At 37.3% G+C, this 13,969-nt stretch overlaps 1 protein-coding gene across 2 annotated transcripts; it reads right to left on the bottom strand.

Moving 5' to 3' along the window:
• Positions 1-930: 930 nt before the first annotated feature.
• Positions 931-6,135, bottom strand: RIPPLY2 (ripply transcriptional repressor 2). Of its 2 annotated transcripts, XM_025384326.1 has the most exons (4): positions 4,952-5,198; positions 4,692-4,770; positions 4,305-4,369; positions 931-1,200 (listed from the first exon to the last, which is right to left on the bottom strand). In XM_025384326.1, the coding sequence occupies exons 1-4, from the start codon at positions 5,044-5,046 to the stop codon at positions 1,053-1,055; spliced, it is 387 nt and encodes a 128-aa protein (XP_025240111.1). In that variant the 5' UTR covers positions 5,047-5,198; the 3' UTR covers positions 931-1,052. The 2 variants fall into 2 exon arrangements, with proteins under 2 accessions (XP_025240111.1, XP_025240110.1); XM_025384325.1 differs by lacking the exon at positions 931-1,200 and having other exon boundaries at positions 3,948-4,369; positions 4,952-6,135.
• Positions 6,136-13,969: the final 7,834 nt, after the last annotated feature.

Raw genomic sequence — 13,969 nt, 5'->3', positions numbered from 1 at the left:
TCTATCCATTTTTATTTGCAATTGAAATGCTTATTACAAGAAGATTGAATTTGAGCTAAAAGAACCTCATGGCTATAATTAACTGTATTACTTTGACCTTGCAAACTGCTGCAGTGTTCTCTCTCTCTCATTAAATGATGACATATTCTTCTAGAGTCTACATAAGAAAAACTAATCACTGAGACTTATTTCACTTCTCATGAGAAAACTTTTGCACAAGAATAACAAAAGCAGAGAACCAGAACAAGGATAAGTTAATATTGTTGAAGAATGTTCCATACTTTCCAAATTTCTTATCTCCCCTACAGAAATGGAAGATACTATCAACTTCTGGCCTTTAGACTCCACTTTTTTAGACTCCATATCAATCACTCAAATTTAAACTTTTTGTTTTAATTCTAGGGATCCCTCGATGTAGTACATTAAGTATTAAACATCAATACTATTTTACTACTGGATTTAAGGACTGAAAAGGAGTATTAACATAAGAGTTACTTTGCTCATCATTTATGTAAAATATCTATAATTTAAGAGCCCTAAGATTGATTCCCCTTTTCAATTACAGATAATGATTTAATGTGTTTTTTCCACCTGCTAAAAAATCTTTACTAATAAATGAGTGATTTCTAACATAAGGCTATTTTCTTCATTATCTAATAAGATAATACTAATCTGTAGCTACAACATCCAACTGGCATCAGTAGGAAATAGCAGATGTTAAAAAATTCAGTCTTGAGAATTAAATACTGTCATTCTTTGCAAAATTATAACTAAATATAAATTTGCAATTTAATGAAGAGAAAAATTTATTCTTTGTAAGCGCCAAATATTTATAATGCAATCAAGACATTTGTAGATGGCACCTATTTTAGATTCCAACATTCAATTCTAGTGTAGGGATAAAAAAAGGCCAAATACCAGATTAATTATAAAATATTTCACTTTATTAATAATTTATATACAAATAAATTAGCTTAAAATAATTATGATACATTTGTACACTAAATTTAAACCCTAAAAGCTCTGGATATAATCAGAAGTAGCTAATCAGATTAATTTTCACAGGTCAGCTCCTCAATTTCATCTTCACTATCAGAATCTTCGTAAAATGAAATTGTGGCTTGAATTGGAAAATTTTTCAGAAGAGCTTCTGCTTCTTGATATAAGTAATCATAACACTTTGATTTTGGCCAAAATAGTCTGAAAGAAGCAGACAACATGTTTTATTTTTTCACATTCAGAATCTTTAAACTCATGAAATGGTCAAATTTTCAAGAGCTCCATATATTTAACAATTGACTTATACATTTGGATATAGCCTTAAGATATAGAGTTAAAATATGCTACTATCACAGCTTTCATGGAATCTACTTGCCCAAGTATCAATAACTGTTTGATTATTTTCAGTCTTTTTTCAAGCTGTAAATTGTATCAAATTCACACTAAACCCTGGATAAGCATAAGATCAGTGTTTACCTTACTTTGTGCCTTATGGATATATTTATTCTTATAATATATAGAAGATTTGTCTTACAGTTTCTAAATTCCTTTGGAAAAAATGAATTGAGTTCTACCAGTACATTAAAAACTCTGATGATATCCAGCTTTATAAAGATGACGAAATATTATGCACCTTACAAAAAGGTGGAAATTACCTATTATGTTACTTAAAACTCACAGATATAACTCTTATAGAAGTAGACAATGTAAGTTTAGAAATGTATAAAAACCAGTATTTTAAAACTTTTGTCTATGCACTCACAACTTGAGGCATAGAAAGACTACTTCTGACCTCAACTTTGATTCTATCTGCCTGTCTTCTCCTCATTCAACTACATTTGTGAATATCATATGAAATATTGAGAAATTATATATGTTTTATACAAATAACTGGTATGCAAGTATGATTACCTCAGAATTTCAAAAATCTGACAAATACTAATCTTGCCTTCTGGTCTTCATCAAGGAAAAGAAAGAGGAGAGATAAGGCTGAATCACCATGTACAGTGCAGTCATTTTCGTGTAGGATAAACAGCCCATATATTCATACAGTGGAGTCATTCCAACAAATGAAAGATTACATTATGTTCAGTATGCTCCACTTTAAAAGGCAGAAAAACAATGTAGTTTATAAATGTTTCCAGCAAAAATCATAAAAAGTTTATGTTTTTGATGCTTAAACAAGTAACTATCAATTATTCAGTCATTCAATAAATATTTCAGTGATCCCTTGTGCCAACATAATTCACAATTTAAAGATGAATAAATCATGGTCCCTACCCTCAAAAAGTTGACAGCTGAAGTTGCAGCTGAATAAAAAAAAAAACACACCACATTAGTCAAAATATAAATGAATAAAAATAAAATGTAAGAGAAGTATAATTAAATTGTATCCATACTTCAGAAAAGAAGAGAATTTCTTATATAAGAAACAATTTATTTTCTAATGGGTAACTAGAACTGGCAAACCCAAAGAATGCTGTTTAGTCATTATGATACTCTCTCCAGAATTTCTCACTGTGGGCCATTCTTCTCCCAGGGCCCACATACTTTTCTGAGTTTCTTTCTGTTCTGATTCTTCTCAGTCTCCTGTGCGGACCTCTCTTGCTTTGTGTACTGGTTAGATGCTGGCCTTCCCTCAGGTTTTCATTGAGAACATCAGCCCTCCCTCTAAACAAACTAGGATTACCTGGCCCACTGTCATGATTTCCCCACCCTACATTTACCACGGACTCCCAAGTCTGTATTTCCACTTAAGATCTTGACTCTGGGCCCCTAACTTACGTATGCAGCTCTCTACTGGATATCACTCTTTGGATGCCCCATAGGCACATTAAATATGATAAGTGGAAAACTTGACTCGTGGTCTCACCTCCCAAATCTGTTTTCGGCCCTAATTTCCATTCTTTTAGTACAGCATTCACCTGATCACCAGCTACAAACTTAGGAGCCATTCTGGTTTTTACCTCTTCTTCATCTACCATATCCAATACATTATAAAGCCTAATCTATTTTGTCATCTAAGTATTTCCTAGATTCATCCAGTCCCATCCTCACTTCTCGTGTCTTACAATGGTTTGTCATCATTTCTTACCTGAAAAATTGCAGAACTTCCAGTTTTACTTTTGATGTCCTAAGCCTATTTAACGTATAACCCCCAAGACTACCTTCGGAATAAAGCCCATGGGTTCCCAACACTACAAACAGGATCAAGACAAAACTCTGTACAAGAGTGTACAAGATCTGGCATCTGATTACCCTGCTGAAATGACCACAACTTCACACACCTAAACTCCTTGGAGTTCCCACAAGGAGCCACACTGTTTCATGATCCTGCTTCTCTTTTCCAGTGCTATTTCTTTTGCTCCCACTTCCCATTCATCTGATTAACTTCTCCAAGACTCAGCCAGGTAACCACTACTTATAATATACACTTCCCTGACCCTTCCCCCTACCACTCACAGATTTAGGCACTTCGTGCCATGCCCATACTTGTAAAACTAACCTAACTAAACTCCATTACAACACTTGCCATGTGCTTTGACGACTTTTTTCTGTATGCTTCACTAGTGCTAGTACATGGTAGGAAATTAGATGTAATGAATTCTATGTGCTATTTATCACCACGGGCACTTTACAAACATCATTCAGCTCTTCATTTAACAGCTCTAGGAGGCAGGAAAACTGCAGAATTATTAACATTTCACCTGATAAAAGTGACAAAGAATCTTAGATAAAGGCTGACTTCCTGAAGTGGCTAGGAACAGTAAACTAGCTCCTCATGTTAAATAACTTTTGACCCTTTCTATAACCACCCTCAGTAATCTTTAGGATTTTCATTACATTTCTATTTTCTCCTACACGGCAAACTTGATTTGCTGTAAGACTGTAACTGCTAATCCCATTCTTCCTTCCAGATTGCAAGACAAAAGCAGCATACACACTGCCTGATGCCAAGTCAGTTTCATTCGAACCCTTTAGGATTTAAAAACAAAAACTGTTTTGCCAGCACAAGATGTCACCGCTCTTTTACCATAGCATCCCCTTTCCCTCTTCGTAATATATTCATCAAGTTCATTGAGTATGTATTGATCAATGGTCCCTTTACGTGAAACCGTGAGCCCTTACCTTTTCCAATTTGATGAGTAACGGATCTCTGCGAGTGAGAAGATAAGTAACCTTGAAGCCAGATTTTCAGAGAGAGAGAGGCTGCAGGACCAGCTGCGGAGCTGGGCTGTGCGATGCCCCTGGCTCCTCCCTGGGGCTGGAGGAGCGGGAGACCTTTGGGGAGGCCTGTCACTCACCTGACTGGGTGCCTGAATTGCGAAAGCTTTCCTGAAGCTGCGGTCATTCCAGGGCCATCGGGCATCTGAAGAGGAAAGGAAGTGAATCCAGTTATCACCCACCTCCTTCTAGAAAGTGGAAATGTGCACGACCCAGTGTTCCTCGTGCCCGCTGGGAATGTAACCCCAGGGCTCTCAGCAGCCTCGCTCCCGGCTGGGTGCCTGTGGCCCATCGCTCCAGAGGACACATCCGCCGCGTCGGCACCGTTATGGCCACTGGCAGGCAGGATGTTAAGCGAGAGGCAGGACCGGTGTCTCGCATGTCTCTCTCCGGCACTGCGTCCCAAGAGCCCTGGTCAATCTTCTGCACCCGTGGGAGGCGCGGCCTGAGACGCGTGGCTCACTCACCGCCTCCGCGGCGTGGTTCGGTGTCTCCTCTTCTTTCTTGCCTCCGGCGTCCACCCAGGGTCTCCAGAAGCCCGCGTATCTGCGGGATGGATAGCACAAGGCGCGCAGAGGAGACGTGAGCCCAGACCCGGGAGAATCCACCGAAGCCGAGCGCTGGCACCGGGGGGTGGGGGATGGAGAGTGGAGGGGAGGAGCTGGGGAGGCGCAGGCGGGAGGGACAGGGGAAGCTGGGAGGCACAGAGCAGCGCGGAGAAGCCTACCCGGAGTCTGCGGCCGCGCGCCGCGTAGTGCGGTCGGTGGCCGTGGACGCCGCGGCTCCACACTCTGTGCCCTCTGCGCCTCTTGCGGTCTCCATGGCGCCGCGGAGACTGGCGGAAGGCCGCTGCCAGCTCGCGGGCAATCTTGGCCAGTTCCAGTAGGTCCGAGACCCGAGCTTTATATAGCCCTCGCGGCCTGCTGCACATTGAGAGGTTCGCTCCCTCTCCGCCCCTCTCCCCTGCTAACCGCATAAACAAAAAGGCTGCGCGTGAAGGCGCACCAGGCTGAGCCCCGGGTGTGAACGCGTGCAACTTCCAGATGGCCCGGGATGGGGTTTTGTCAAGCGAATGTTAATCGCTCTTCGACACATGGCTGCGGTGAAAAACAACATTCGCCCGAGCAGCCAATTTCCGTGTGAAGAGGAGACGGAATTAAGCGAGTCTACACGTTTTGTGTATTTCTGCAAAAAGGCCAAGTGACTGGTTAATTGCTTGATTCGCTGGAAACTCAGGACTTGCTTGACCTGTGGCAAATCAACTGGTTCTGCATCCCCTGTTCTAAAAGCTGGGATGCAGACTAGAATTCAAAGGAATGAACTTAATTCCTCTTCCTGGAACAATTTTTTTTTTTAATTGGGTGAATGGTTGGACTCCTTAAGAAAGGAATGTCAGTTTTTTAAAAAATGTGTGATAAACTAGGTTCATACGCCAGCCTATTATTATCTGACGATAATAGAAAATTATTGGCAACAAGAGGTAAATTGTAAAAGATTCAGTGTTCTGGCTAAGAGAGCCAGAGACTGGAGTCATGTGATTTGCGCATATAACTCTAAATTATCTTCTCGTGCCTTTTGTGATTTTTCCCAATATTTTATCAGTATCCTTCGACAATGACTTTTGAGTTCGTCTATACACCTCTATCACTACTTGGTATTTTGTCACTCAATGGTAATTACAAAATTCTTTTTTGAGGGCAGGTGTTGTGGAATGATAATGAAATCTTGAAAAGTTATGGTGTGAGACAAGTTAATCAAATGTCTGCACCCCTGTTTCTCTGATTTGAGTTACCCCTCACTTATCTACCACTAAACTTTGTAAAAAGTGTTATGCATCGAGGGAAAGATGATATATAAATGTTATGATTTTTTTCAAAATGTTTTAAATAATGAAACTGGACTTTCTCTTAAAAGTTTAGACAAAAATCTTGATTGTAAACTATAGTTGTCTCTGCTCTTCATTCAGCTACTGCATAGGAAAATAATTTAGTTATAATAATAGCTAAGAGCCTATAATGATCTATCTGCCAGGAAGGTGAGATTTGGGTTGCTTCTGATAAGAAAATCGGTAAGGATAGACACCTAACACATGTCTCCATCCCGTACAGCTATTGTTAGGCTAAATAAAATAAAGCTTATAGAATGCATTTTGCAGTGCCTGACATATAGTAAGCCTTCAACGGATTTTAAGCTCTGTAAAAAATATAAGGCCTTAACAGATGTTAACCTTTCTGATAAAATGTCTTATTATTTCCATTCCATAATGTAAATTAGTTCAATCATTGTGGAAGATGGTGTGGTGATTCCTCGAAGACCTGGAACCAGAAATACCATTTGACCTAGCAATCCCATTGCTGGGTATATACCCAAAGGAATATCAATCATTATTTTACGAAGATGCATGCATAATGTTTGTATGCATGTGTTCATTGCAGCACTATTTGCGATATCAAAGATAGGGAATCAACCCAAATGCCCATCAGTAATAGACTGGATAAACAAAATGTGGTACATACACAACACGAAATACTATGTAGCCATAAAAAGGAACAAAATCATGTCCTTTTCAAGGACATGGATGAAGCTGGAAGCCATTATCCTCAGCAAACTAACGCAGGAACATAAAACCAAACTACTGCATGTTCTCACTTGTAAGTGGGAGCTGAATAATGAGAACACCTGGACACAGGCAGGGGAAAAACACACACTGGGCCCGTCAGTGGTTGGGGTGGGAGGAGAGAGAGGATTAACAAAAATAACTAATGCATGCTGGGCTTAATACTTAGGTGATGGGTTGATAGATGCAGCAAATCACCATGGCACATGTTTACCTATGTAACAAACCTGCACATCTTGCACATGTACCACAGAACTTAAAATAAAAATAAAAAATAAAAAAAATCTTTTTGAGGTGGCTGTAATGTGCTAACTACTGTGCTTTCCAGATAAGGACAGTAAGGTATTCCTCCTAACCTTGAGAAGACTACAATTATTACAAACTCTGGCCACTACAAGAAACACATAAGCAAAAAAAAAAAAAAAAAAAAAATTAAAGTGACACATTCAATAGTAAAAGCGCATTGTAGGCAGATAGGTGGGAGGAAATTAAGTCTGTTTGGGATAACCAGGAAAGCCTTCTTAGAGTAAATCAAATCTAAGTTGATATTTTTGGAAGGATTAATCAAAGAATGGTATTGTCTGGGTTGTTCAGGAGTGGGAGGAAAAGGAACTGGATATCTCTGGAGCAGAGATGCTGAAGAGATAGAAAGGGTTTGGACTATCAAGAGCCTAAAATGCTATGCTAAGTCATTTTGACTTTATTCTGTAAGCACTGATGAAAGATTTTAAGCAGGAAAGTGGAATGGCATTTTATAAAAATCACTCTGGCAGCCATATGGAAAATGGATTTAGGAAAGTCTAGAGACAGGGAGTCCATTTAAACAGCCACTGTAATAGTCTGGGCAAGAGATAGTAAGATGTGCACTAAGAATGGAGATGAAGCAATGGATTTGAAGGATACTTAGGAAATAGAACCTGAAGAATTACTTGAGTCATAAAATGTAGGTGGACTTGAAAGTGGAGTCTGGATCTATTCCCAGGTTTCTAGCCCGGTTAAGTGAGTAAATGGTGATGGCTCAAACACAGACACAGAAAACAGGGAGCATAGGATAAAGAGCAGGTGAGGTTCTCTTGTGTTGTTTTATTCTGTTCATGATGTGCAGGAAAAAAATAATGAGTTTGGTTTTGAATCTTAAATCAGTGAGATGTGCTGGGCTATTTGGTGGTAACAAATAACTCCAAAATCTCACAGGCTAGAAATAGCAAAGGCTTATTTTTCACTCATGCCCTATATCCATTTTTGGTTGGTGTGAGGTCGGCTCTACATCATCTTCACTTAAGGATGTAAGCTGGTGGAGCCTCTTCCCTCTGGAATGTACAAGGAGAAAAGAATAAAATTATTTGAGTACAAGGTTTCAGAGGTTTCTGCCTAGAAGGGACACACATTTCACTGGCTAAAACTAGTCACATGACACACCAGTTTCAAAAAGCAAGGAAGTGCATTTCTACCATGTGTTCAGAAAGAGGAGAAACAGAAATAAACAACATATAGGAGTGCCATCATCTGCCCTTCTGGCTACTAAATATTCAGTTCATCTTCCTTCCTACATATAAAATACAGTCATCCCAAGGAGAAGAACTGAGAATAGATCTAAGACCTTGGAAGGCTCAGTAACATGTAGGTGGAGAAGATATTCAGGGGACAACCGGAGACATGAGGTCTGGAGTTTAGTAGAGAATTGAAGGCTAACGATTTAAATGTGAGAGTCATCAGCAAAAAAATGGCCATTAAAACAATAGGAATTGATTTGTTTTCCCAGGGAAATTGTGTAGGTTGAGTCCAGGTCCAAGGACAGTAGCCTAGAGATCAACATTTGATTGTAAGGTGAGAAGATATGCAAAATAAAACAAACAAACAAAAAAAACCCATCTCACTGAAAAGGAGTGGTGAAGCTGGTAGAAAGTGCATCAGTAGGCCAGTCACAGTGGCTCACTCCTGTAATCCTGGCACTTTAGGAGACCAAGATGGAAGGATCGCTTGAGCTCAGGAGTTCAAGACCAGCCTGGGCAACATAATGAGAGCCCATCTCTATAAAACAAAATGTAAAAAATTAGTCAGGCATGGTGGTTCATGCCTGTAGTTCAAGCTACTCAGGGAGCTGAGGGCAGAGGATAACTTGAGCATAGGAAGTTGGGGCTGCAGTGGGGTGACAAAGCAAGACTCTGGAAGGAAAGAAAAAAAGAGAGAGAGAAGGAAGGAAGGAAGGAAGAGGGAGAGAAAGAGAGGAGAAAGAAAGAGAGGAAAGAAAAAGAAGAAGAGGAAGAGGAAGAAGAAGAAGAAGAAGAGGAGGAGGAGGAGAGAAGAGACGAGAGAGTGTTTCAGTAAAGCAAGGTGCGAAAGTGTTTCAGTAAAGCAGGTGTGGTGGAAACATGGGATGAAAGAACTCCAATAAGGCAGGAGAGGTCCAACGCAGTCAGGGCTACCAAGAGGTCACATAAGATAAGGACAAGTGTTAATTGGATTTGGCAATATAACCCCTTATAAGGGATTATAAGTGACTTTAGAACAGTATCATTTGACTATATAGGGACAGAACCTTTTTTTTTTTTTTTTTTTTTTTTTTTTTTACAGTAAGTTGAGTTGTAGATTAGAGGCGAAGAAGAAGTCAAAACAGTGAGTTGAGCAACTCTTTTGAGAGGAAAAATAGAGAATGTTGGGTCCATTAAGGGATCTTGTTTTTAGGGTGCAAAGACAAAAGTATGCTTATAAAATGAAGAGAGCAGTCAGGAGAGGAGATGCTTCTGGAGAGACAGGGGCTGGATGATGGTTCATGGTCTCCAAAGAGGAAGGAAAAAATGAGAGCAATAGCCCTGAAGAGAATCCTCGTAAGAATGGAGTGTTTGAATCAGTGATGACCATAATCCAGGTCTGGGAACTCCCAGGAAACAAGTTTAATCAAGGTGACTACTTCTGGCATGGAGAAGGAGGGATCTACTGTAATGATGAGACATGAATCTGAGAGAATATCAGTTTTCTTAAAATTGTGAAAAAAAAATGCATTACTGGAAAAAAGGAGAGCCAATTAATAAAAATATGGCCAGAGTTTTACTTGATCAAATTTAAGTCAACTGAGAAATAGAAATATGAATTATTAGAAAGATCCTAAACCTACCGTTTATATGTTAATTTAATGTATGCTGCCTGTTTATAGAGATCTTGAAGCTGATTTTCATGAGGCCGAGATCAATATGCTATTTTTCTTTTAGCTTTTTTTTTTTGCATTGTTTATCATTTCCTTCAAAGATGGAATTTCTTAGCTAAATCATTAAGGAGGATATTAACTATAAGCTATACCTAAAGAAGAGAAAGCCAGTACAATTTTCAGCGACATTATATTTATTTTAGAACATAGATATATACTTCTTATCCAAACTGTGCGCAATATGAGGATGTAAAGCTCTGTAAGATAAATATAAAGAAATACAGCATCATAAAATAACATAATCTGAAGTATAACTTACTCATTTTACAGTTTAAATTTACTTTAGAATTGTATATTGAGTTCCACTAGTACATTTTTAAAATGTATTTTATGTAACATATCAACACACTTTTCATAATACACCAATGAGGTGGATCAAACTTAATAGTTCATTAGGACAAGCATTTTTTAAAACTTCATTTATTTAACAAGTATTATTGAACACCTACCATGTGCCAGGCACGATTTTAGGATCTTGGTATATGTTAAATGCACAAAACTGACAAAATTCTTATATTTTTATGGAGCTGCTTTCTAACAGACCTCTGTGCCACCAAACTTTATATTTTACTAAGAGAAAGTATTATAAATTTTCCTTATACATGGTGCTTGTGGGCCTAACATGCTTTTTTATTTTTATTATTTATTTATTATTATTATTTATTAATATTTGGCTCTTTGCATGACTATAATATGTGAGAAAGAAAGTATACTCTGGCAAAAGGGTACTAAATCATGGTCCCTGAGAAGGAAAAAGAGAAGAAGTCAAGACCACATTTAAAACATTCATATGAGCTTCTATATAATCCAGAAAACAGTAACCAATTAAAAGAAAAATTGGAGCTTGAACTAAGCTCCCACTTTGAATGTAACCTGGTGTTGCCCCACCCATTTTGATGACCTCAGCCTGAATATGACTGATTCGCCACTTAGAAAGTAAGGTGAAAAACAGAAGTGTGAAGGAATGAGAGGAATATAATGACTCACAGCTGCTGTTGCCACCATGTGCCTCCTAAGTAATATCAAATTTGCTTATAACAAGAGCAGAGCTAGTCTCAGTTCATACACATCTCCTCTTATTCATGATCTTATGAATATTATTTAAGGAAAACTATTATCTGCTTAATTAGCTAGACTCCTTTTTAAAAAGTTGTACATACAAAATTTGCTATTTTCCAGGCAAATTATTCAGTTGTGTCTGAATGCCAGTTGTCAAATTTATTAACATTTTTGGTATTCTATTTCAATTATGGCATTATGTTTGCACACAGAAAAGCTGTGGAAAAATTAAATAGAAAACCCTAAACATAATGCATATGGGGGATCTTTTTGGGGTGATGGAAATCTTCTAAAATTGGATTGTGTTGATGGTTGCACAATTCTGTAAATTTGCTAAATGTCATTCACTTGTACAGTTAAAATGGCGATCTTTATGATATGCAAAGTGCAGCTCAATATAAAAACCTTAGATATGACAATAAAGGATTGATTCCTAACTGCACTCAGTCTGGGCTTGCAGAACTGAACACCACAGTCAAAATCAAGCCTACTCTAAATGTTCCTGATTTGCAGGTTTTTAAAACACATATTTTTGGTAGAGAAAGTGATTGTCATAATGTCTCTTATAACTTTAGAATTTGTTTTAAAACTTACATTGTGTTTACAGTTCTCTGGGCAGTTCCAGGCAATTTTGCTGCAGTGCAGTATTTCGGAAATTCCACTTGAATGCTCTGATTCATGGTGATCAGAACAAGTTCTTTAGAAAAAACTTGTACCAGGTCTGCAGTAAGGACCTAGGCCGTCAAGCTATGGAGTAGGTTATTTACTGCCAAGTCTTTTCCAGAAAAGTCTCCACTATTGCTGATTCATCAAAACCCAGGACCTCACACTGGGGCCACTATAAAGAGAGGTTTGCATCACTCTAACTTGAAGTTGAGCTAAAGAGAAGCAAGCGAGCTCAAGTGACTAGGAATTTCATTTAGGATTGTTAGAATGATAAACACATGAATATGTCCTAAACTAACTAGTAAGCTGAATATTCTCTATTTTTTTCCTTATAAATGCATTAGAACTTTTGTGGTCAACACTTCATGCCAATAAAATCTCATTTGAGATAGTTGATTTAATATAACTCTTTTTTCAGTTTAAGTAAGGTTCATATCCTTAGTGAAAGGTGGCATTTCATAGCTTCCGGCATTTGAGAATCTTCCCAGGTTTAAAATAAAGATAACAGTTGTGGTAAAAACTGACTTAGAACTGAGCAGAGCTAGTGTGTGTTGTTTTAAACCAAGAAGGTGCTCACAGATGGCTCAGAGAGAGATTTAGCAAGTCTGTGCTAATCACACTCATACATGGGAATATCTCCACTGAAAACAGCCATATTTCACTGTGCTTCTCATGTAACTTTCCTATGTAGTTAATAACAGGAATAAAGTAGTTAATGTATTTATTTAATAAAATACTTAATGCCTTAAAATAGTTCGTATTTCTTATTATTAGTTACAACTGAATATTTAATAAAACCACAATGAGAGTTCATGAGAGGTGGTTTCAATTCAAAGTATGTTGAAGACACAAAATATTTGCAAAGTTCAGCTTTGGCCAAATAAACTATCATGGTTCTTGATGGCTTCACTTCTAGACATTTTAAAATTTCTGTGCTAACCCCAAATAGATTAATTTATCATACCTAATAAATTATGTAAAATAAAAATACAGTGTATAGAAAGGTACCATCAGACATAAAAAGAGATTTATCTGTTCAATTGTAAACTATTTTTTACAACGTTTTACCACATCTGACACTTTATGTTAAATGTTCATTAACTATACAAATTTAATATCCTGTATTATTAAATATCATTGGCCAAAATATGACAAACATTAAGATTTATTTTAAAATTTCTTTCAGAATAGAGCACAAAATGTTTCAATGAGAGGTGATTCGGGAAAGAAAACTAAATTCAATTAACAAATATTTATTGATCAGTCATTATGAGCCAGCACGAGATTAAACTTTGAGCATACAGTACAGAATAAGACTAACATGTTTTCCAGCTCTCACAGTGTTTACATTCTAGTTGGGAAATAGAAAATAAACAAATACATTAAGGAGGTAATTGCAGATTTGCAAGACTTCTATAGACAGAATTAGAAGAGTGATTTAATAGAAAATAATTGGATGAGGCATCTTTTAAACAAGGTGGTCAGAGAAGGCCCCAGAAGAGATGGCATTTAAACTGAGACTTGAAGGAAAAATGACAGAGGATCATTTTCTAAATTAGCTGCAAATTAACAAAATCATAGCAGAAAATATCTCCCAGCCCTAGTTGGCTCATACTATTAGTAGTAGAGCAGACAGCTGGTATGTGGGTTGTTCCAGAGAAAGAAGGCCATATTGGATAATATATTTCTGTATTTGTTTCTGACTTTTATTAATTAGTTAGATTAGATAATTACTTGGCTTATAGAATGAAATTTATATTTTTAAAACCTATAAATGACCCCAGTTTAACAAGAGAGACAAATTTTAACCGGAAGTATTAAGTTTAAATGGTAGGATACTATAATGTCAGCAATGACAAGTGTATGATAATTTAAGTAAGGAAACAAAAATGGAGTATTATGAGATTGAATAGAACTGACTTTTTGTTATTACTGAATGAAATATGTATGTGAACTTACAGAAAACTACAAACTAAGAATGAGCTACCAATGAAGATTTTAAAAAATGAAACTACAAATTTTTAATGCTGTTAGGCATTTATTATATTAATTGACAGAAGGAAAACAGGCAAATATTATCTTCATAAAACTTCCCTGAATTTTTATTATTCCATGAAAGTCTTAGTTATTGCAATGAGACATTCCAGTTTTTGTAATTGTCAAAGACCTTACTGATTACTCATCCCATAGCTACTCCC

The sequence above is a fragment of the Theropithecus gelada genome, chromosome 4, assembly GCF_003255815.1.
Source record: "Theropithecus gelada isolate Dixy chromosome 4, Tgel_1.0, whole genome shotgun sequence".
Classification (NCBI taxonomy): domain Eukaryota; kingdom Metazoa; phylum Chordata; class Mammalia; order Primates; family Cercopithecidae; genus Theropithecus; species Theropithecus gelada.
Note: the sequence above shows the minus strand (reverse complement) of the source record. Positions and strands in the feature narration are given on the sequence as shown.

What these genes read in the sequence shown, in the direction of transcription:
- RIPPLY2 (XM_025384325.1), bottom strand. Translation starts at nt 5,200, where the DNA reads ATGCGGTTAGCAGGGGAGAGGGGCGGAGAGGGAGCGAACCTCTCAATG. An exon ending in CGCGCGGCCGCAGACTCCGG is followed by an intron (nt 4,771 to 4,951) that starts GTAGGCTTCTCC and finishes TCCATCCCGCAG; the next exon opens with ATACGCGGGCTTCTGGAGAC. An exon ending in CGAACCACGCCGCGGAGGCG is followed by an intron (nt 4,370 to 4,691) that starts GTGAGTGAGCCA and finishes TTTCCTCTTCAG; the next exon opens with ATGCCCGATGGCCCTGGAAT.